General features: G+C 43.2%; 1 protein-coding gene across 1 annotated transcript in view; it reads right to left on the bottom strand.

Moving 5' to 3' along the window:
- Positions 1–12,089, bottom strand: part of Igfbp7 (insulin like growth factor binding protein 7) — a 67,305-nt gene extending 55,216 nt beyond the window's left edge. The window contains exon 1 of the mRNA XM_027937779.2: positions 11,567–12,089. Coding sequence (XP_027793580.1) covers positions 11,567–12,041 — 475 coding nt within the window. The 5' untranslated portion in view covers positions 12,042–12,089. The remainder of the gene's footprint in view (positions 1–11,566) is intronic.
- Positions 12,090–24,027: the final 11,938 nt, after the last annotated feature.

The following is a 24,027-nucleotide window of genomic DNA, read 5'->3' on the forward strand; positions in this document are numbered from 1 at the left end:
CATTGCCCCATCATTATTAGAAAAATCCCTAAGGAATGTGACACCCCCAGAGTCCCTGGAAATTCTTTTTAAACAGTAGTTCTGTACCTGGGTAGGACATTAAATCATCAGGAAAGTGTCAGAAATCCTGCCGCCCAGGTCACATCCAGTTTGATTAAATCAGAATGCTGAGTGGAACTGGGCATTAGCATTTTGTAAAACTCCCCTGGTGATTCTGATGTACAGCCAAGGTGGAGAAACACTGCTGTAAAGGATGATGGAGTGCCTTGTGAGTGGAGAGTTGTTAGTCCCAATGTTCTGTCAATTTCACTCAAACTTGCTGATGCTGGTAGATCTGAAAATTAATTCGTTTTCTTGAACCTGCTCTCCGTGCCCTCATTTCTTTTACTCTCCATCCAATACTGAGAGGTGAACATTATCATCTCTCAGATGCAAAAAGCCAACCTAAGTGGGTACCTCCTGAGTCTAAATTTGCCCATTATAGTTAAGTGTTTTGATTTTTAAAATGAGTTCCTGCTAAGCTGAGGCTACACATGTAAGCCAAAGAACAGACACATGGATTGCAGCAAAGAAATTATTTTTTCCATCAATAAGACTCCACCAGCCAAAGATAATACTTAACATGTCCCTACTGGGTACTAATTATATTCTTCTTTCTCCAAACTATGATTTTGATTCACATTTCTCTTTGGAGCCAATACTTTGTTTTAAATGTACTAACCAACCAAAAAATGACTGATCATTTCCAATGTACAAAATACTGATAGAATATGCAGGATAGAGATAGGACAATAATTACTGAATGTGAGTGACCTCTGTATCTGAACACCTCTAAAAGGTACTATTAGAAAATAGCATATGTGACATTAAGCCTGGAGATGAAAATATTCTATGCTGCAAAGCAAAACACACTGTCTGTTCAGCATCCTGGATAGATCCCAATAGACTGTGCTGTGCCCTGGGATCTCCCAGGAGACAGGGTAGAACTTCTTGCCCTAGAATCCTTGCAGAGCAAGGTGGAGGGTTCCAGGAATTTATTTATAAGAACATTACCTGCAATTGTTTTTCATAGACCTAAACACAGACTTTAGCTCCAACCAGGAGACACACGAGGCAATACTGTGTTTGGATTGGTTGAAGTAAGACATAAACACATCAAAGTAAAGGTATTTATAAACTAACTCATACTTGGTTTTATAGTGCTAATTATAAAAATGGAAATGAAACAGAATTTAATGAGACCTTTCTAAATACCAGGTCCCAATGTTGTTCATGAATTATCATGCTTCTCAACAACTCTAAGCAGCGGACATTATTATTATACCAGCTTTGCAGATAAGAAAACTATAGTTAAGGTCATACAAATAGTTAAGTGGCAGAATGGGGATTTAACCCAGGTGATTTGTCTTCAAACTGTACATCTGGAACAACTGTGCTCTATTTCCTCACATATAGCAGCTAAGTCTTGGTAGCTGGTGGACCCAACACACCGCAAAAGTGAAGGCAGTTGGTAGGGATGGGCTGGGATCAGCCTTGGCGAACCATCCAGCCCAAGGTCACCATAGGATAGACATCCTTTAGGCTTGTCCTGAGTGGGGCAATAGATTTGGGCTGCTGTGTGGAGTGGATCAAACCAAGATATGTGAAAAAACTTCATCCTAATATAGTGTCAAGAAAAGGGACAGCCACCTTTCCTGGATGACATGGACTGAGTTGGCTACCTTTCAGAGGGAGCACGTCAAGTTTTTGTTTATTTGTGCTCAGATGGGGACATGTCAGGTGCAGCTCATGAGTCTGAGGATGGAGTGAGGGTTTGCATTGAGCAGAACTTGCCATTTATACAGCTGCTGGTTCAGCTCTGTACCTAACAAAGGTTAGGGGGGTGGAGAAAGAACACCAGATTTCTTTGAGCTCAGCCAGATCAGAAAAAGCTGCAGCGTGCAATGACAGGTTAGGCAGGATGGGCAAAGAGAAAGAGGCCTCAGATGAGGACGCATCAGGAGGCAGGAGTGAAGAAGGGGGCTGCTAACTTTACCTCATCATGACTGTTCTGGAAAGGCCTGTCCTGCCCTGCCAGTTATCTCCTAGTGAACCAGAGGCTCTGTGGTGCAGAAAGAGCCAAGTCAGATCAACTTTTCCCTCCTGCTCTGAGCCTCTGATCTGAGGTACACCTGGGCAGAGAGGACCTGAAGCCCTGGCCTGTCAAATATTTGGCAGCGTCTTGATCTCTGCCCCAGCTGCCCTCTCCAGCTGGGCTGAGCATCTCTAATAAGCAGCCACACTGCATGGATCCCTCGTGTCTAACTCAGAGCAGTGGTGCTGTGTGTGCATTTCATTCTCCATCAAAAGCTGGATGGCTTCCTGAGGTGGGTCCTTTGGAAGCCAAGGTTGCTATGTAATTGCTGAAGCAGACATTGAAATTCACTTTTGGATCCCTGAGCAGAAAGTTCTGAAAGATCCCATGGAGAAGGAACGGGCATTGCATCCTGCAGGCTCGGGCTACCCTGACAGAATCCTGAAGCCTCATTTTTGTGTGGTCTCTTTCAAAACCTTCTGCCAGTTCCAGGAGATCTATTTCTTGATAATTTTCTCTTCCTTGCTTGGGGGTCAAGCCAGAGGAGAACAGAGCAGATGTCAGATCTAAAGCTTTCCCAGTCCTGCCACTTGACCACTGGCCTGCTAATCTAAGGTGATGCAAATGAAATGCCTTTGAACCTTTTTCACTCAGGGGAAAAGACAAGCCCCTGTCAAGTCCCTTCTTCAAGCAAAATGCCATGAAAGGACAGGGTGATTGCAGTCAGCTGCATCTCTGCCTGTTAGGCCATTAAAGTGCTCTTCTTTTTTCCCTCCCAGAAAGTCAAAATGTATTATCCTTAACTGAATTCTCAGATCCCTACATGGATTTTTCTTCTGCAAGTTTTCATGTGGCCAACAACAACAACAACAACAAACAAGAGGGTGTTTCAATTACTAAAAATTCAAATTCCTTCAAGAGAGAAGCCCTACCATAGTCTATACCTTACCATGTTTACTACACCTTAGTAAACATTAAAGCTGGGAAAGCATGTCTTCTTCGAACCTGTTGGCCTGACCTAGAGCAGTGCTGGGATCAGGGGTCAAGGTCAATACTCAGGGTTAAAACCTTGGTGAAAGTGAATACTTCCCGCATGTGAACAGCTAGCGATTTCTCTCCTCCACAGCTAAGAGCTAATGGAAAGGCCCCGCAAATGATCAAAGAGCACACAGAAGTATTAGGCTCCAGGAGGAGCCTAATACTTATTATCGGCCCCAGCACACTGATCCTTTATGTGCTTCCTAATTGCAATTGTGGAGGTGGGCACCAGTTTCCAGTATGGCCCCAGAAGGCCTGATGTTAGACTGCATGAAGAAGGGACCTGTATGAAGAAGTCAGACCACATCCACCACCTCCATGGGACACATTCATTCATTTAAGAAATACTGTCCTCCACTGAACATAGCATGACAATTGTTATAAGGTGTACCAATGTGTACACAAAGTCAATTAAACTGACTTAAATTTTGTTCTTGTACAGGGTTTCCATTTTATGTTCAGTGCAAGAGCTTTTTTTAGACCTATTTAGACATGAAGGTATCATATCACCCTTGTCAATTCATGAGAAAAAAAGTGCAAAATAAATTCATAAAGGTATTTCCAAAACTTTTCCATATCTAAGGGTTTGACTTTGGAATTACTTTTTTTGTGTGTGTATGTATCAGGGATTGAACCTAAGGGTGCTTAACCACTGAGCCATGTCCCCAGCCCTCCTTATATTTTTTATGTTGAGACAGGATCTTGCTAAGTTGCTTAGGGTCTTGTTAAGTTGCTGAGTCTGGCTTTGAACTTGTGATCTTCCTGCCTCAGTCATCCAAGTTGCTGGGATTATAGGTGTGCACCACCACGCCTGGCTGAATTACTTTTTTTAAAAACAAAATTTTATTTTGAAGTGATTTCAGATTCATAAAGAGAAAAACATGACAGAGAGCCAATTCTACTGGTCTCTGTAACACACAGAACAGCAAGGCTGTCAAAAAACTGAGATTCAAGTTCCAGAAGTGTATATACTGGCTGTGTGACGGCTGACTTGTAGTTTCCATCTCTGGACACTGGGATACATTCCTCTTACCTTCCAGGGTTGTTGTGCACAGGAAGTACAGGACCATCTATCAGAGCAAACTCTAAAGCACTGTAAAGCACTATGTCAGCTACCATTGTCACTGCAAGGCAGACAATGCAGACAGAGTCCTTGCCCCTGAGGAGTTCACAGGTATCTGTTGCCCTATGGTTTGAACAGTGCTTTCCTATCTGTTGTATGATTTGACCTTGGCAATGATCTTTTGCGGGCAGACTACATTCCTCTTCATTTATTACAAATATTTTCCTGAAGTTGTGAGCAGTGTTTTTTCGTAGTGGTCAAGTCTTCTTTGAACCTGTTGGCTTGCCCTTGGCCTTCTCAGCACTTACCGTGGGTAACTTCATCTTCTATAAATGGGGCTTTGTCAACACTGGGTTACTAGGTCTGTTTTATCTGGTCTGAACCTTCTTATTTTTCAGAAGCAAAACTTCTCTGCAGCCTTGGCCTGCTTTGGGGAACAGGGTCCCCTCCCTGGGTTTCCTGGACATTCCCGGGTAACCCTCTGTTCCTGGTGGGGACATTGAAGGGACAGGGCTGTTAGCTCCAGCTGTTTCTAATTAACCTCGCCCTGCCTTCCTTAATAGAATGGAAAAGGCAGTTCAACAAATTATGCTTGTTCAAAGGATACATTATTTGCCATTAATCTAACTTTGGGGATAAAACAGAGTTCCGCTCTTTAACACATAAATTTTAAGTAAAAAATAAACAGTTCCCCCCCCCCCCCAATACTTTATCAACTCTGCTTTCTGCTCATGATAAACCCACATTCTCTCCAAGGCCTGGGGGTGGAGTGTGGAGAGGGTGGCCTTGCTTGACCTGGAAAATCCATGTAGAACCTGCTTAGGAAGATTTTCATGGACATTTCTAGTGTCCTCCACCCATACACAGTACAAGGAAATCTTTAATAAAATAAACAGGTGCATTAATTTAAAAGTACACTTAAGTCTCCTTCCCTTTCAAAGCTTTCTAACTGTGACACTCCTAAATTACAAAAGAAAATTGCATTCATATATCCCCTGGCTTAATAGTTTTTTTAAAAAAAAAAAAAAACAATAACTCAGGTTTCCCTTTCTACCATTATGAAGAACAAAATGTTGTTTGTTCTATAGTTAAAAGCACAGCTGAGGTCAGATGTGTGGGGTAGCTGAGGGGGAAGGAAGCGTCCCGATCTTATCCACTGGGAGGAGGAATCTAGAGTGAGGAAGGCCGTCTGGCCTTGGACATCACCCAAGGGTGTTTTGTCATTGAACTATCCAAAAGAGAGCCTTATAAGGCAGTTTCTTCTAGAAGGCAAGGCTGCAGTGGACCCTGAGGGCAGGCTCTAGGGACAGGAGGGGAATCACAGTTAAAGATGTCAGAAAATGCTCCGCTTTGTCACCCAGTACAGTGCAGAAGACTCCAAGTTTAAAAATCCTCTTGCTTCCCTCCCCGTCCCCCACAGGTTATTTCTCAGCTCTTCTGCTGAGATTCTGCTGACTCCCACATGACCCTGTTGAAGTATTTGACAGTTTTTACTAAAAAGTTCTTCCTGGTGTATAATTCAAATGTGCTTTTGGGGTCTATTTAATTCCAGACTTTAAAATTCTAGTTCCCTGAAGAATGGTAATTCAAGAACTAATTTCTAAACAATGAAGGAACATTCATTCATTCTTTGGACTACTTTTCTCTAAAAGGATCTGGTCCTTTAGGACCCTGCCTCAAGACTGCCCATTTTCTTCTTTTCTAAAGCTTCTTCAGGTTCTCAAATCTTCCCTACAATGTGGAGATTAAAACTGGGTAACATGTTGACAGCAGCACAATTCACAAGAGCCAAACTATGGAACCAGCCTAGGTGCCCACCAATGAGTGAATGGATAAAGAAAATGTGGTATAGATACACAATGGAGTTTTATTTAGCCATAAATTAAAATGAAATTATATAGCATTTGCAGGAAAATGGATGGAAGTAGAGACCATCATGTGAAGCAAAATATGTCAAACTCAGAAGGTCAAGGGTCGTCTGTTTCATCTTACATGTGGAAACTAGAGAGGAAAAAGGAAAACAAAGGTGGGAGTGGATCTCATGAAAATCAAAGGGAGATCGGTACAGGGAAGGGACCAAGTGGTGGGAAGCAGGGAGGAAAGGGGTGATATTGGCCAATTTATATTGTTACATTGAGTGCATGTACGAATATGTAACAACAAATCCCATCATACCTGCAACTACAATGCATCAGTAAGAAAATGTGGGGAAAAAATCTGGGTAAAGTGATAATAAGGAACAGGTGAGTCATTTACCATTCTAGAAGTTTCTATGCTCAAGATGGGCAAGTGAGGTCAGAAAAGTTTCAAAAACATTTTACTGTGCTGGGGCAGACTCTTAGGAATATGTCCCCCCTTTGTTGATCTGAATAGTGGGGGGTCAGAGGGGGGAAAGAATCTATCTCCTGAAATGAACAAGGACCTGTACTTGCCATGCGTCTGAGACCTGAGAGAAACACTGAAGGTCTTGTCAAGAAGGAACCTAGACCTCTCTACTGGGTTATGGTGACAGCTCCGGGTGGGAATCTCTGCAGTCTTGGCCCTTCCCGATCCCTTAAGGGTGGACAAGAGGTTTCCTAAAGGCACAAATCCAATTATATCACTTGGTGGCTCCCACTGCCCTGGTGCTGGGGTCTCCATACCCTAGTGGCTGGAAGGTCCACCCTCACTGACTCTGTGCAGTGTTCTGCAGCCACCTCTGCCCTCCTGCTGTGAGGCGGCTCTGGGGAACCACAGGCTGTTCCTTCTGCTTACAATGCTCTGCTTATCTCCCATCTTTTTAAAAACCTTTATTTTTAACTGACAAGTAAAACTGTATGTATTTATGGTATACAACATGACGTTTTGATGTATGTGGGCACTGTGAAATGGCTGAAGCAGGCTATGTAGCATACCAGTTCCCTCTCATAAACACTTTTTTTTTTTTTTTTGTGCATGGTGAGAACATTTAACATCAACTGTCTTAGCAGCTTTTGAGATTCAGTATATTATTAATTATAGTCACCATGATGTGCCACAGATCTCTTGGACTTTTTCTCCTAATTGAAATTTGGTGTCCTTTAACCAACATCTCCCCAACCCCAACTCAGCTTCTGATAACTACCATTTCACTATCTCCTATGATTTGGACTTTTTGGGGTTTCACATATAAGTGAGATCATGTGGCATCTGTTTTTCTGTGGCAGGCTTATTTCACTTATATCTTCCAGGTTCATCCATGTCATTACAAATGACAGGACTTCCTTCTTATTAAAGGATGAATAGTATTCCATTGTGTATATGTGCCACATTTTCTTTTCCTCTTTATTATAACTCCATGCCAACCTCCAGAGTAGCACCACTTCTCCAGCCAATTCATTCTGTCCCTGCCTCAGTCTGGACATCACTCTTCCTTGAAGTCATTCCTGGCTCTTCCTCCACAGCTTTGGATCCCCTCTTCTGGGACCCCTGACTGTTTTCATGGTGGGATTGAGTTTAGCTCTGACTTGACGTCCCCCAAGATAAAACAGACCATAAACAATTTAATTTTGGAACTCCACATGGTAAGGCACTTTCTTAAGAAGACTCCTTTGTTTAATCAACAAATATTTACAAAATGCCTAACTATTAGCCAGCTGTTGTATGTGTAAGGAATTATAAGATAGAGTCCCTCTTTTGTGATGCTCACAGTCCAGTGGGGAAGAGAGACAGTCAGGGAGCCCTTTGGAGAGTGGGGAAGGTCTATACCAGAGGGGCTTGTTCTCCTCTAAGGTCCGTGGTCTTGCTGGTCCCTTTCTGAAGTCCTCACCCATGTTCTTGGCATTTTGGCATGGCTCTGCTAACCTCAATGAATACTGCTTTTTCATCTCAAGCCTCTTCCCCACTTCCCTGTTTTAAATTCTTTCACAGCATCTTCGATGATGGGAAAATATCTGTCTACTTGTTTCTATCTAAAGCTTTGTCTATTTTATTCAAGGCTGCTGACCCTGAGACTAGAAGAGTGCTGGCCCATTCACAAGCTCATTCATTCATTCACCTGAAGTGTGTGTATTACACGCCAGGCACTTATCCCCATGGGGATAAGAGGGAACAAAACTCTCTTCCCTCTTGGAGCTTACTTTCTGGTTGAATAATGAGTACGATTAATATCCATCAAGTGCTTTCTATGGATAATCTTTGTGCCATTTAATCCTCACACCAACTCTAATTAAGTATGTGCTCATCCCCATTTTACAAGTGTAGAAACTCCTGGGCAAGTTGCTCAAGGCTATCCTTTGTAAGTGGTAGCTTAAGCTCCACACCCAGGGAGTATGGTTGTGCTGAACACTGCTAGGAGAACAAGAACATCATGGTGGGGCAGGGGAGAGTCAGGGTGCTTCACAGAGAAAGTGGAAAGGTCCTTGAAGGGCAGATAAGAGTTCAAAGGGTGAAAAGATAAGCCAGGGAGAGTGATTATGCATTCCAGGCAAAAGAACAACATCTACAGAGGTGGGAGGCCAAAGAAATAGGATGCCTTGAAAACAGAACAGCAGAAACCATGTGCTGTGGCTACAGCCTCAAGGACTTTGGAGAGAAGAGGCCAAAACAGCAGACCGAGTCACACCATGCAGAGCCTCCTGACCCTCCCTGGTGGGCAGTCTGAACTTGGTCTTAAATGCACTGAGAAGGAAGAATCTTAAGAATGACTGATTCCTCTGAGGGAGAAGAGGGAACAGTATCCAGCAGTATCATAGTGACCAAAATAGGATTGCCAAGGACCTGACTTAAAAGGATCACCAATAAAAGGGGTAACTAGGAATTGGAATAAAGGAATACCAGGTTCTCTTCCAACATCGAGATTTCATTATACACCTCTGCTTCTCTTTATTAACTTATTTTATTAAACAGAACTGTCAAGTTCCACTTTCCAATTACCCAGCTTTGCAGGAGCCTCAAAAAGATGTGATGTCACTAAATCCATGATGACAGTTCTCAGATTTGGGATTATTAGCTCATAATCTGTCAGATTTCCAAGCAGATAGCTTTGCCTTCTTTTGCAGAGAAGCAGAAAATAAGCTGAACAAGATCTCTCTAAGAGGGTGAGTGAAGTGGTCTCAGTAAAGATTGGGAGTGGCTCCAGGGTTTCAGGGAAAGTGCTCTGGGAGTTTGCAACTTGTACTCAACTTGTACTCATACTTTCTATCTAATCATCATCATCATCATCATCATCATCATCATTATCATCATCATCAATATTATTCTTGGCAGTGCTGGGGATTGAACCCAGGGCCTGTGCTAGGCAAGTGTTCTACCATTGAGCTACACCCCTAGCCTTTATGTGACCTTTTATTTATCTACCTATTTATTTATTTTTGATCAACAAGATGAGATTTGTTCTGTGCACCACAGCACATAGCATGATATGGACTGTATCTAACTGTTCATTAAATAAGGACAAAAGAACAGAGCGCAGACTGAACCAGATCATTGAGGCTAAGTTCCACAATGCCTCTTCACCTTCAGTACTCAAGCATTATTCAAGTTTCTTTTGAGGACAGAAATGACTAGAGAAAGCTAGAAAATGCATTTCCTATGCTTTGGTACAAAAATAAAGGGTACTCTGTCCCATTTGTTTCTATAATTGTCAAAACACATGCATGAGTCCAGGAGAAATAATACATCAGGAGACTTGGTTTTCACCCTTTCCATCTCTGCTGGGAAAAGTGCCCTGATGGACCTGGTATTCCTCTTCTGTTTTCTCTGGGCATTTTCCCTCTCAGGAATCAGACCTGGTACCTCTTAGTTGAGGTTGAGAAGAAAGGCTAGCTTATGTCAAGATTTATAGTTTTAGATGCTATTTCTCCTAACATTTTCCCAAACATAAAGAAAAGTCAGGTTTGTACCTTCAAGGGGTTTGCAGTCTAGAGAAGTACCAAGGAATGGAGTGTCCAGAGTAATGAGGAAGACTGGTTCTGCTTGACCCTTAGTCTCAATATTTTACCATATCCTAAGTGACTATTGAGAGAAGTAAGTAACAGGAGAGAAAGGGATAAAACTAGCTACAAACTAGAAAATCACATTTGAAGAATCACCAGGCCAATCTTCATCTCTAAGGAAAGTATCAGTCATTTTGAAAGACTCTGGGGGGAAAATTTCCCTGGGAATGTTTATAAGAAAATCTCAATATTTGAAATGAATTCTTCAATGATGTACATTTTAATTTTCATGATGTAAATGACAAATGAGATCCAAAGAAAGAATGGCTGTTTCAGTGAGAAACATATATAGATTATTACAGGTCGTGATATCTAAGCTTAAGGTGATAATACTATAAATAGTTAACAATAAGTTACAGATTTAAGACTTTCGACAGTAAACTTTGAAATTAATGATATACAACCTATTAGTATATATGGACTTCTGGAAAAAACTCTAAGGAAAGAAATATTACTCGGAAATTTTGGAGAAAGTATGAACTGCATTAAAGAAGCAACTGGTTTCTGTGATCTCAGTAGAATAGTCTCCCCTCCCTTTTCTACCTTGGCTGGGACCAGGAGAGGAGCTGCCAACCATTGGACTTCTAACTTTCCCTTGAAACTACTGCCCATGGAAAATGTTATTTCAGGCATTAGAGTTAAAATCTGTTCTTTTATTTATTTATTTTTGCAAGTCCGGACTTTATTTCTCCCACTTCATTTATGGCAATCTTGAGCTTGTGTGGAATAAAATAAACAAACATAATCTCAGAAATATTTCTGCTGAATGTAGTGCATGCTGGGGACAAATCATGAAAAAAATTGTCATAAGCTTCACAATATAAATTACATCATAAAAAGTTTCTTCAAAGAGTTTGTTTTATTTTTGCCCATATGATAATTAGTCAGCCAGATTACTGTTTGAAAATTGATAAATTCCAGTAAGTGAACATTAAAAATATGAAATCCCATTAAAAACTTCTTACAATGTAGCCAATTAAGGGGGAAACAAACAACTTTCTGAAAGTCCTTACTTTCAAATTTGTCAAACTCCCTCTCCTTTCTCCATGTCACTTCTTTACACACCCCAGCCAAGAAAGAATGACAAGAAAATGGGTTCCCAAAAGAGTGGGGCCAGCTCTTGCTAATGGACTTGCCAGCTGTTGGTAAGAGTTGGAGAGCTTTTGGGATGCAGGAGCCTGAGGTCTCGGAAAATCTTTTCTATATATACACCCGGTACTGGGAGTTCTCATTTTCTTGGCTCATGCACTAAATTCAAAACCACCAAAAAAAGAGAAGGGAGGCGTCGCCCAAGGCTCCTGGCATCCCGCGGCTGCCAACTCCTCCCCTCCCTTCTTTCTCCAGGGATGCCCTCCAGAGGAGTCATGGGTACCAGCCGGGCGCCGGGTCTGGTCAGCCCGCGCGCACCGGGTAGGCGAGGAAAGCGCTCGTGCCCACCTTGCTCGCAGGTGCCCTTGCTGACCTGGGTGATGGCCGTCTCCCCGCGGCTCTCGGCCCTCAGGCTGGCGGCGCGCAGCTGGCACCCGCTGGAGTAGGTGGTGCCGTCGCTGCCGCACACCGGGTAGCGGCTCTTGCACACGCACACGCCGCTCACTGCCGGGCCGCCGGCTGCTGCCCCGGCTTTACCCTTCCGCCTCTTGCGGCTCTTCACGCACTCCATGCCCGGCGCGCAGTGCCCCCTGCCGGCGCCACCGCCCCCGCACGGCTCGCCCTCGCCGCGGGCGCACACCGGGCAGCATCCGCACGCGTCGCGGGTCTCGCCCAGCGGGCAGCCCCGCGGGGGCAGGGGCGGGCAGGTGGCCGGCTCGCAGGGGCCGCAGGCGTCCGAAGAGGAGGAAGAGGAGAGGGGCAGGAGCAGGAGCAGCAGCCCGGCTGCGCCGAGGAGCAGAGCGCGCAGCGGCGGCCGCTCCATGGCGGGGTGGCGGCGGCGGGAGCTCGAGTGAGCCGGGTCTGGCCGTCCGGCGCCTTAAACCCGCCGCCCCGCCCGCTCGGCCGGACCGCGGGAACCCCGCCCCGCCCCTCCCGGCCCGTGGGGCCAGCGCGCGCTCCTGCTGGCGGGGCGCGGTGGGGTGCTCGGCGGGTGCTGGCGTCGCCCCCAGCGTCCGCGCAGGCCCGGGCGGCGCTCGGTCTCCAGTCTGCCCAGCAGGGCTTCAGCTTCGGCCGCAGCACCCCGCTGGCTCCCGCTCAGTCCCCATCCGCCGTCCCCTCGGGGCCTCCCCAGCCCTTCTGTGCTGGCGGTTCAGAGCGAATGGCTCCCTCGCCCTCTGGTGCCTCACCTTCCTGGTCCAGATAGTTACACTTTTAAACTACAACGAAAACTTTGAGATGACCTAGGATCTAATAAATTCTCCATCGTCCTGGGTTGCCTGAGTGTTGATTATTCTGCGGCGTGGGAAGCTCTTTTAAGAACGAGCCATTAAGAAGAAGAAGAAAATGCCGATTTTGTATCCTCACTGTGGTCTTGGGTCATAAGCTGAAAGGACAAATCTTTGCCCACTACTTTTCTTTTAGGCTCTTTAGAGTCGTCCACCTCTCATACTGCACAAAACCCTATACTTTCTTAGTTTTGTTTTTTTTTTTTCCAAAAAAAATTTATTCTTGTTAGTTATACATGACAGTAGGATGGATTTTGAAATATAAAGTATGACTTCCTATTCTTGTGGTTGTACATGACGTGGAGTTATACTGGGCATGTATTCATATATGAACATAGGAAAGTTATGTCCCATTCATTCTACTGTCTTATGTTAAGTTTTAAATCTGATGCTGGAATCCATGAGAGGTGTGTCATGTCTTAAATTCATACTACATTATGTTGGACCTCCTCAAACTTCTCTGAGCTGGGGTACTAGGGAGCCCAGCTCATCAGGGGAGGCGCCACTGAAGCACCTAAAGCACCCCCAGTTTTCTCCAGCATTCTCATGAGGGGTTAGACCTGAATGATTCTTTAATCTTTCTGTGAAGTGCTCTGCAAACTCAACTTTAAGGCTTTTCAAGAATATTGGCCTTTAGAACCCCTTCTCTGCAGATTTTGAAGTAGTTTTCATTTTTAAATTGAATCTATAACATTGTAGAGGACATCATTCTGCTTGTCACATGTTAGTTTTTTTGTATCCTTTTTTTCTTGGCATAAATCCAAGGATATGTAGGTTTGCTAACCGAAAGTGAGAAGACAAATTTGTTTCACAATGCCATCAGCAATGTATAGAACTCACTCTGATAGTCATCCTGGGATTATTATTGTAAAGTTTTTTGAAAATTAATCACAAAATTGGGGGGTGGGGGTGGGGACAAACACCTTTCTATCTAGAAAACCTGATTCTGCTTTTTGTCTTCTATTTAGTGTATTCTGGAAAACTGGCACCTTTTGAAAAAGGTCATATGTTGACATTACATTGTTTAAAAAACAATGGTCTGGACATAATGGGGGCATGCCTGTAATCCCAGTGGCTCAGGAGGCTGAGGCAGGAGGATTGCAAGTTCAAAGCCCGCTCAGCAACTCAGCAAGGTCCTAGATAACTTAGTGAGACCATGTCTAAAAAAAAAAAAAAAATTAAAAAAAAAGAAAGAAAGAAAAAGGGCTGGGAATGTGGCTCAGTGGTTAAGCACTTCTGGGTTCAATCCCTGGTGGCAAAACAAAATAAAACAAAAACAACAACAACAACAACAAATGAAAAGTCTTTAGAGGAGTTTTCCTAAATATTCTTGCCTTTGTCTCAAAGTAAGAGATAACAGTCCTAATTGAAACAATTGCAGAGAGTACCTTGTTAACTATTTTATTTCAGTTTTATTAATTCAACAGTCAGGATCCACTAAATTGGTTTCACATTTACTATAATTATCTGACATAGTTTTAGGTTCTCCAGAAGCAGCCCTTGAGACAAGGATTCCAGAACAAGTAGTTTATCTGAGTGGTCACATCAGGACATTCCTCTTGGGACTGGAATGAGTGTGAGTTGAGTAGGATGGAAAGATGCCAAATCAAGGTGCTTATACTGGCAGCTGGATGAAGCCCTCAGGCTTTACAAGTTGCCTGTGTGTGCAGGGCAGGTGAACAGGCTCTGAGGGCAGCTGAACCTATCACTACTGTCCTGCATGGTGTGCTAAAGCATGCATTGGAGCCAGGAATGAAAATTCAAGGTTGTAGAACAGTCAAGCCCTCACTGTGCAGTAAGCAAAAGCAGCAGTCAAGCAAGGTTCCCTTTACCTAGTCTCTGATAGTGTCAGTTAAGCTGGAGGACTTGAAAACAGAAAGAGAAGTAGTTATCTAGAGAAAGGAGAAAGAGGAGGAAAAGGGAAATTAAAGAGAAATCTGACAACATCTTTCTTAAAGGAAAGAATATGTTGTCACATACTCAACTTTAGTTTTGGTGAGATGAAGAGCCTGGAGGTAGAGACGGGATTCTGTCATCTGTAAATAGATATGGTTTTATTTCTTCCTTGTGGGAGACCAACCTTATACGTGACTAAGTCACACTCTCTGGCTGGGTGCTGAGGCGCTCAGTCACAGAAATGTGGCAGAGCTTTTCCCACCCTTCTTGGGTTCGAGGGTTGGTGTCTTGTGCATGGGTGTGTCTTGCTACAGCCCCATGGGTGGAGCTCTGCTCACGTGTTCCTTTGTAATATAACCCCTTGCCCTGTTTAGGATAGAATCTTCCATGTGCCTTGTGTGTGACCCTTTCTCTTACTGTGCCCTTGGGTGTGGCCTACCCAGGTGTCAGTCAACCTGCTGACAGTGGACATCATGAATATACTCAGCCCCCTGAAACCTGACCCCTTGCCTCATTTGAATAGCTTCTCCTCAATAAAAGGGGTCAGCGCGTGCTCTCGCGCTCTCTCTCTTCCTGCGGACCCTTAAGGTCAGAGGAGCCTTCACAGCAACCCCAAAGAAAAAGGTATTTGTGTCTCTTGTGTAGTTATTTTGTGCAGCCCAGTTAGCCCAGTTCAACTGGAGTAAACCCTGAGCCTTTTAGTAGAGAACAGAAACCCGGAACTTCCTGTTTAATTTGGTGCCTTTTTATTTCTTTTTCTTGCTTAATTACTCTGGTTAGCTCCTCTAGTACTATGTTAAATAGAAGCAGTAAGTATGGACATCCTTGTCCTGGTCTCAACCTTATAGGGGAAAGTTTAGTCTTTCTCCACTGAGTATGAGGTTGAGTGTAGAGTTTTCACAGTTGGTTTTATCAGGTTGAGGAAATACTTTTCTATCTGCGGTTTGATGAGTGTTTTTATCATGAAGGGTGGAGTTTTGTCAAATGCCTTTTCTGACTTATTGAGATGATCACTAAAAATGCATTTTATTCTATTGATATAGCATATCTCATTAATTTATTTTGAATATTATACCCAACTTGCATTCCTTGGATAAATCTCACTTGATTATAGTGTATAATCCTTTTTGTATGTTTCTGAATTTGATTTGCTGGTATTTTGTTGATGATTTTTGTATCTATATGCATAGGAAATACTGGTCTCTAGTTTCTTGACGTGTCTTTGATGTTGATATCAGGGTAAGGCCTATACAATGAGTTAGGAAATGTTTCCTTTGTTTTCATTTTGGGAAGAGATTGTGAAAAATTAGTATTAATTCTTCTTTAAATGTTTGGTAGATTTCACCAGCAATGCCATCTGGTTGTGGACTTTCCTCTGTGGGAAGGTTTTGGTTATTGATTTAATCTCTTATGAGCCTGTATTCACATATGAACTACTACAGTTATGAGTCTGTATATGAAATACTACAGTTTGGGTGGCTTGAATGACAGAACTTTATTTTCTCACAGTTCTGGAGGCTAGAAGTCCAAAACCAAGGTGCTGGCAGTTGTTAGTTTCCTTGGAGGGCCCTAGGGACAGATCTATTCTAGGTTTCTCTCCTTGGCTTGCACATGGTTGCCCTCTTGCTGCCTGTTCATATGGTCATCCTTTGTGCATGCACAAATCACTGATTCTGACTCAAGAAGAAATAGAAAATATGAAGATACCTGTTGTGGGTTGAATTGTGTCCCTCACTCCCTAAATTCATCTTTGAAGTCCTAATCCCCAGTACCTCAATATATGACTACATTTGGACACAGAGTTTTGAAGGGATAATCAAGTTAAAATGAGGTCATCAGGGTGGGGCCCTAGTCCAATATGACTGGTGTCATATTGAAGACTCTTAAAGAAGAGAGGAGGTCGTTAAGATGTGCACCCAGAGGAAGGGCCAGTGAAGACACCATGAGAAGGCAGTCATCTGAAGGCCAAGGAGAGAATCCTCAGGGGAACCAAACCTGCTGCACCTCGAGTTTGGATTTCTAGCCTTCTGAACTGTGTCAAAATAAATTTCTGATGTTTAAGCCACTCAGTCTGTGGTATTTTGTTATAGCATCACTAAGCAACTAATATACCCACCTCCTAACCTGCCAGCCTAGTGACTTTAGGGAGCTATAAAGAGCCTGTTCTTTCTCCCCACTTCATCCCATCTTCCCTTGCCTAATTTCAAAGTTAGGGCCTAGGAGGACTGGGGAGGAAAGGAAGTGACACTTACACGCTATTGGTTGTTGTTGTTGTTCTTCTGGTTCATCTGACTTGTTGTGGGTAATTGGTGTGAAGCTGATCTCCAAAGACTAACCCTCTTGTAGGGTTCAGGTGTCGATTCCTTGAAGGATCTTTTGGAACTACTTTACTGCACAGTTCCCTGTACATGGGAAAGGACAAAAGCAGCCCCTGATGTCCAGGAACTGATCCAATCTCACAGCTGGACCACAGTGCTACTGAAAACTGACCTGACATTAACAGCTAGGTCTCAGTGTTATTGCAAATGCATCTGATGCTTACAGCTAAGCCATGCTGTTTGCCTGTTGGACATGAACAATCTCACAGAACATCTAGTTTAGACAAGGTCACTGTGCCACCACCAAACACCAAGTACCTGCTTCCCTTCCCACATAAGGCTGTGGCTTTGTCAGGTACAGCTGTATTTTGTTCCATTCTGCCTTCCCTCTACGTAAGAGTAATGGTTATCCCTTTAACCACAGGGGATGCACTCCAGGACCCTCAGTGGATGCCGGAATCCTCAGTTAGTACCAAACCCTACATATACCATGTTTTTTCCTATATATACTTACTGACAATAAAGTTTAATTTATAAGTTAGGCACAGTAAGATAATAGTAATATTAATAAAATAGAATAATTGTAACTATATGCTATAGTAAACCTTATGACTTGTTTATTTCTGGAATTTCCATTTCATATTTTTAGACTTTGGTTGACTGCGGTATCTGAAACTGTACAAAGCAAATCTGCAGATGGCAGTCATGGAATTGTCTTTCTTTCCCTCCCTCCCTCCCTCCCTCCCTCTTTCTTTCTTTCTTTCTTTCATCTTTCTTTTGCACTGGAGGATTGAACCTAGGGGCACTTTACCACAGAGCTACATCCCCAGTCCTTTTTAATTTTTTTAAAATTTTGAGACAGGGTCTCACTAACTTGCTGAGGATTTTGCTAAGTTGCTGAGGCTGGCCTTGAACTTCTGATCTTCCTGCTTTGGCCTCCTGGGTTGTTGGGATTACAGGCATGCACCACCATTCTTGTCTTTGATCTTTGACTGCTTCCAATCCACGGCAATCTACTGCTTCCTCAGACCTTCCCCCAAATTACTCAGCCAAAGTAAAAAATACTGTAACAGTTTTTTTTTTTCTAATATTTTTTTTTCAGAGAAACCCCATGGTTCAATATGGTATCCATTCTCCCTGGCTATGAGTAATAAACTTGACTTGTTCAACTTTGGGTGTGTTCCCGGTGATCTTTGACTGAAGGGCACATGAGAAATCTGCCCTCCAGTTTCAGTATTCTATCCTAAGTCAGCTCATCATTGCCCCACCCCAACCCATAGCACACTGATGAGTCCTTGTACATCATGAGCATCCTTCTTGATGAGTGTGTGTGTGTGTGTGTGTGTGTGTGTGTGTAGTGTGTGGGCTGGGGTTGATTGTGACAGGGACATGTAGCACTAGGGATATTCCAGTCTAATTCTTTTTCTTCTTTCCCCTCTTCCTCTTCTTCTTTTTTGGTACTGGGTATTGAACCCAGGGGTGTTTTACCACTGAGCTACATCCCCAGCCCTTTTTATTTTTTGTTTTGAGACTAAGTTGCTTAGGGTCTTGCTAAGTTGCTGAGGCTAGCCTCAAACTTCCAACCTCCTGCCTCAGCCTCCCAAGTGGGGCAGGCACTACCATGCCCAGTTTGGGTCCAATTCTTGATGGCTGTTTTTAGAATGTAAGGACACACAGCACCTGTAGTTTTGGATTGTGGTTCCTAGTGCCATTTTTTTTTAGGCAAGGAAGATGTTGTGTTTAATGGTCTGTTATAGTATTTACTAGTTACATGTCATCTTTATCATCATTTCATTTTTTCCTCCCTGTGTCCTTCATCATCATCATCCTCATCCTCATCAACAGTGATTAGGAGATTGTGGTGGGTGGGTGTGGTGATCATCTCAGCCCAGATAAACAGTGCCTGAGGAAGGGCAAAGGCCCTGTGTTCAAGGGTCTTGCACACCATGCCTAGGACTTTGGACTGGGTCTTAATAGAGGAGAATGAGCTATGGAGGGATTCAGGGGAGAGGCAAGATGAGGTTTGTGGTGTAGGAAGGTCATCACAGAAGTAAGAGGGGAATGAATTCAGATAGGGAAAGATTTGAAGAAGAAGGGTAATTTTCACAGCTTGTGCAGTACCTCTATGGGAGTTAGCAAAAAGCACCTCCACTGGGCAGATGCCACACAGAGGGTTCAAGACTTGGCAAGCAGGCTGTGCTTTCGTGCAAGGAAAAAGCCTCTTCTTCCTGCTGGGAAGTGGACCTCACCTGCACCAGAAAACATGGTGGATAGAGGGTTGAATTACAGGCTCACTCATTCCCTGGGCCCGGTGCCCTTGTGTGCTATACAAATGGCACCACCATACAGGGATGCACCACCTTGTGCCAGCACTGTATTGAATACAGAATCGACACTCAATTCCCTATTACCCCTCTCCCCACCCAAATCCTTAAACTTTACAAATAAAAAAATAAAAGAAGCAATGGTCATAAAAAAGAATTGATACATAATTATAAAGTTTAAAAGTAAATGGAAAAAAAAAAAAAAAAGGGAATATTAGCTGGGCAGCTAGACCTGCCAACCTCCAGCACCACCCAGGCAGGAATCAGTGCAAACCTGAAGCAAGTAACAGCAGTGGGAATGTAGGCAGAGACCATCTCATGTGTTGTCCATACCTAGACAGTTTTGTGAGTGGAGGGGGAACTGTTCCTAATTACGCTGGGCCAATAGGCACGGATTGCCCTGGTCAATAAATAGAACACCCTAAACAAAGGAGAAGACATGGAGAAGGGATTTTAAGAAAGTTGAATATGCAGACCTTAAAAGGTCACTGGCTGTGAGAAGGAGTCAACAGAACCCTGAAATTTCTTATCTTGGGGGCTGGGGGAGAGAGCTGCTAAAGCCAGTTTGTGCTGGGGGGAGATGTCAAGCCTGACTTTTGTACTCTTTTTTTAATTAAAAAAAAAATCAAGTCTGTCCCTTGATACAATTCTGAAGTGGGAAGAGAGAGGACCTCCCTAGAGATCATATCACATTGTTGTAGAGACATGGCAGGGCAGAGTAAGCCCTGGATGTTTGTTCTCTCCCTGTTCCTAAAGTCCCTCAATGATAAATTCTCATTGCGTAATAAAGGACAGAAGCTGATTTCTTATCAGTATTCTATATCTGCTCTTTTAAAAGAGCTACTGCCATGCTGGGAAATAGCTAATGATATAATTGAAAAGGCATTAATAGCCTATAAAATTCAATATTAGAGGACTTGAAGGACTCTCTAGAGGTCATTTAGAGCTAAGTGACACTGGAGCATGCCATGAGCCCTGATCCTAAGACATCAACGGCACAGAAATACCTGAAGAACTCTTAGGGATCATCAAGGAAGATTTTTGTGTGTGCGTGTGGTCTGCCTTGTATTCTGCTTCATTATATGACAGCCTTTCACACCAGGAGGATTTCAGAAGGTCACTGCATAATAGCTAACTTCCAAATATACACAGTTGCAAAGAAAATTTAGATTCTAAACTCTAACCTTCACTATACTGCATATATCATGTGAGGCTGTTAAACCTCTGAGAGCTTCATTTCCTGGCTTAAAATTCATTATTTTACACTTTAACTTTGAATTAGCACAGATTTCACTTTCTCATTCCCCTATCAAATAAATTGGAAAGCATTTCTTTTTTGTGACAACAAGTTAAAAAAAATGTGACTGGGCTATTCCATAATTAGATTCCATCCTTCTTTTGTTATGGGGGAAGGATGTGATCATTTGGTGGTAAGTGAGGCAGTGCCCTGTATTAATCTCCCAGTTGCTGGATTCTGTAATTCACCTTGGCCAAATAGAAAAATAAAACATTAAAAAAAAATGTTCTTATCATTGTAAGAAGCCTGGCAGAACATCAAATCAGGATGAATAAAATATTTCAGTGGTTCAGTCACAAACTTAACTGTGAGTGAAATGTGCCCAAGAAGGGTTTTCTCATATGCCTTTGCAAGTTTGTGAAGGTGTTTATCTAGAAAGCATTGATTCTGTCCCTTCTGAGCAGAGGATCAGCTGGGAGGGTGAGATGTTGAGTCACAGCATTCCTTCACCAATGCCGTTTGTTTCAAAGCTTGTTAAAGTGCTGCAATAGTAACATTTATTTAACTGATGCTAAAGATTCACCTTTAAAAAAAGATTCACTGATAGGAGAATGACACAGATGTTACTTTATCGGCTTCTGAGGTGTAGCTACCTGGCTGGTGTGTCAGCCTCTTAGGTGAATAACAAGCTAATTCCGGCATTGTCACAGTCCATAGCTATTGTCATCCTAAATAACAAGCAGAGGGAGGCTCTCTAAAGAGTAATGACGTCTACTTGGGAACAGGGGAGCTCTGCAGTGAACACCATGAGTTGTTCAAGGAGGCTAAGGCAGGGGGAAGTATTAAAGGCCAAGTGAGGAGGATTACATAAGATATTTTGAAACAATAATCCTTGGCTACAAGGAACAATAATAGGGTGGCGTCAGTCCAAGAATAAACAGTTAGTTGTTGGGCAGATGTCCTTGCAGAAGTATTTGTGTGTATGTGTGTGTGTGTGTGTGTAAGTTTGCAATAGCCTTTGTGTAAGACTGTGCTTCTGGCAGTCTTTGGTGACAGTTCTCATTAATCATGAGATCTTCTCTTTCACAATCAGCTTTCTTCGATTAATCAATCAATCAATTAATTAATTTTGTTAGGACTTCACACGAGTGACTCCATTTTTTAAAAATAGCATATTTTTTTGTGCATAGTAATTGTATATAACAGTGGGGCTCATTTTGACACAGACATGCATGAAATGTAATTTGCCCCATTTCAGTCCCCAGTGCTGCCTCTTTCTCTCCCAGCCTGCCTCCCCTTTGTCCCCTTCCTCTGTGCTACTGGAAGTGTCTCCATTTTGACTCTGACAACTCTCACACCATCACACTTCAGCTCCATTCCTTAATGCCAACCTACCTGCCTCAGCACTGCCTTCTCATAGCACTGGTTACTAAAACGCTTGCTTTGAAAGAGAAATGCTGACATGCCAGAGTAAAGGGAATGTTGGAGAATTTTAAGCCCCTCTTCTTTTTGATACGTGTTCACTGGCATTCTCACAGGTCATTGGGATGCATTATGTTTTATTGAAGAGGCAACATCTTTAAACTTTCTCCAAGGTTCAGAGGTGACATTTTGTCCTCATGGCACTTAATCTTTGGTCCGGAAAGCCCACGTGAAGCCTCCATAGAGATGCTAATTGGCTTCAATGTCAAGGTCTTCAGGGGTGGGCAGGTTGCCCAGTAGCTTCCTTACTGTAGGCAAGGTGATTTGAGGATGAGGTATTCAAGAAGGAGGAGAGAAGATACAGCTCCAAGAGGAATGAACTGAATGAACTAATTATTCCTTGGGGGCTCAGTGTAATCTCTAGAGTCCTGTGTGTGGCTTGGTTTTAGGAATTTATGGGGCAGGTTAGTGTATAGCCAGGGGATTGGAGGGGGCGTCTAATGGAGGACTGAACAGATGGGACGTAGACCACAGAGGTATTCTGTGAGGTCTTTTGCAGAGGTTTCAGGAGGGGCTATGTGGCGGCAATGACACCTGTCTGGGAAAACCTTTTACCTCTTTGGCCATGAAGTGAAGTTCTGAACACTCTTAAATCTAGGAAATGGACTTACTGTGGAAAAATGACACTTTCCAGCTTCTTGTGCCTCTCAGAAACTATCTTGCTAATATTTTTTGGTCACATTCTATACCATTAGTTTTTTGAAGCTTATTGGAGTTCAAAGCAAACCTGTTTCCAGGTCTGTCTTGAGCCAAGTGAATGTGTGAAATCTTACTGTGTTTTATTCCCCCCGAAAATTTCTTGATTATATTTTTGTTTGGGTTTGACAATATCCAGATAAATCCAGGCTTCTTACAGTTTTTAAAATAAAGGGGTTAAAAAACCTATCCTCTGGTCGCATGGCTGGATTCCCAGTGGACCTCCCTGATCTGCCCAGCTGAATGACTTCCGGTCCCTGGAAGAGCTAGCCTCTCTAGAGTTCTCATGTGCCTTTTCTTCTGTGTGGCATTCCCTGGAGAAACTGAGCATTTACCTCATCCTAAGGCCCTGTTTTCTTTACCACCGGAACCCTGCCTCCTTTGCCTGTTTCCCTTCTGGGAATCTTGCTTGTGAACCCAGGCCAAGCCTGGAATCCCGCCTGACGCCACTCCCACACTTGTGGATGCCTGCCTGGTCTGCGAAGCGTCTGCTCAGGAAGCCAGCTCCTCTTGCTGGGCTGCCTGCGTTTGACTGACGCTTGGACTGTGGGCACTTGTCTCCAGTCATGTCCTCCAATACACGTCCACATGCCAGGCTGTGCTCGCCCACTTCTGGAACTGGGTCTCCCTCCCTCCCTCCCTCTCTTCCTTATTTGGAGCCCATCAAATTCCTGTTTCCAGCCTTTCCCAATCCATCCACATGGCTGGCCATATTCTGCCTTTGCCAAGTCTCTTCTCTTTCCCTAGGGGCTTTTAGTCTAGGAGAGAAAATAAACCCTATGACAAAGCTCATTTGGAATATGGTTATCCTGTTCTCTCTCTCTTTGAGGTCTATTTAAAAATCATCCAGGGCCGATAGGAAGCAAAAACCTTTCCCAAAGGGCAAAGACAATCTGCTTTGGCTCCCAGAGCATCCTTGCTCACCTTCAGGTCTCAGAGCAGACACCTCTGTTTATTGGAAGAGTCCTGTCCGGCCCTCAGGTCTGGCACCCCCTTGGTACATTCTCCATCTTAGCTTTACTGCACCATATCCAACCACCAGGCAGTGACATCTCAAGAATAGCGACTCACTTAAAACACTGATTTAGCATGGCTGTATCTCTGGCACTCATCTTAAGTGATCATGAATGAATGAATGAGTGAATGAGTGATTTCTCTATACATTTCCCACTGGTAGGCTTTCTGTTGCTTATCTTCTTCATCCTTGGGTCTAATTTGAGCCAAAAACCTGTTCAGTATTTGAAACACTCATCTTTGTGTGGACCACACAATGAACAGTAGGAGAAGAAGAAAATGGCCAACAGAACCCAGCCAATCCCAAACCTGTGTTTTTTAAAGTCACAAATATATATGAAATTGCTGCTGCATTCACAGGCCAACAGTTAACTCATTAAATAACTCCTCAGACCTTGATTCAACCATTATGAAAGATGTTTTGATAAAGAACATCTGCTGTTGTTTTCAATTAAATATTGTACCACTAAACTTTGATTAAAAACTGATTTAAAAATTTAATAGCCCCTTCTCTAGGAGATGGCTAAAAGCAAAAAAGAAAAATGTCACTTATTTA

Source organism: Marmota flaviventris, chromosome 7 (assembly GCF_047511675.1).
Source record: "Marmota flaviventris isolate mMarFla1 chromosome 7, mMarFla1.hap1, whole genome shotgun sequence".
In the NCBI taxonomy this organism is placed as follows: Eukaryota; Metazoa; Chordata; class Mammalia; order Rodentia; family Sciuridae; genus Marmota; species Marmota flaviventris.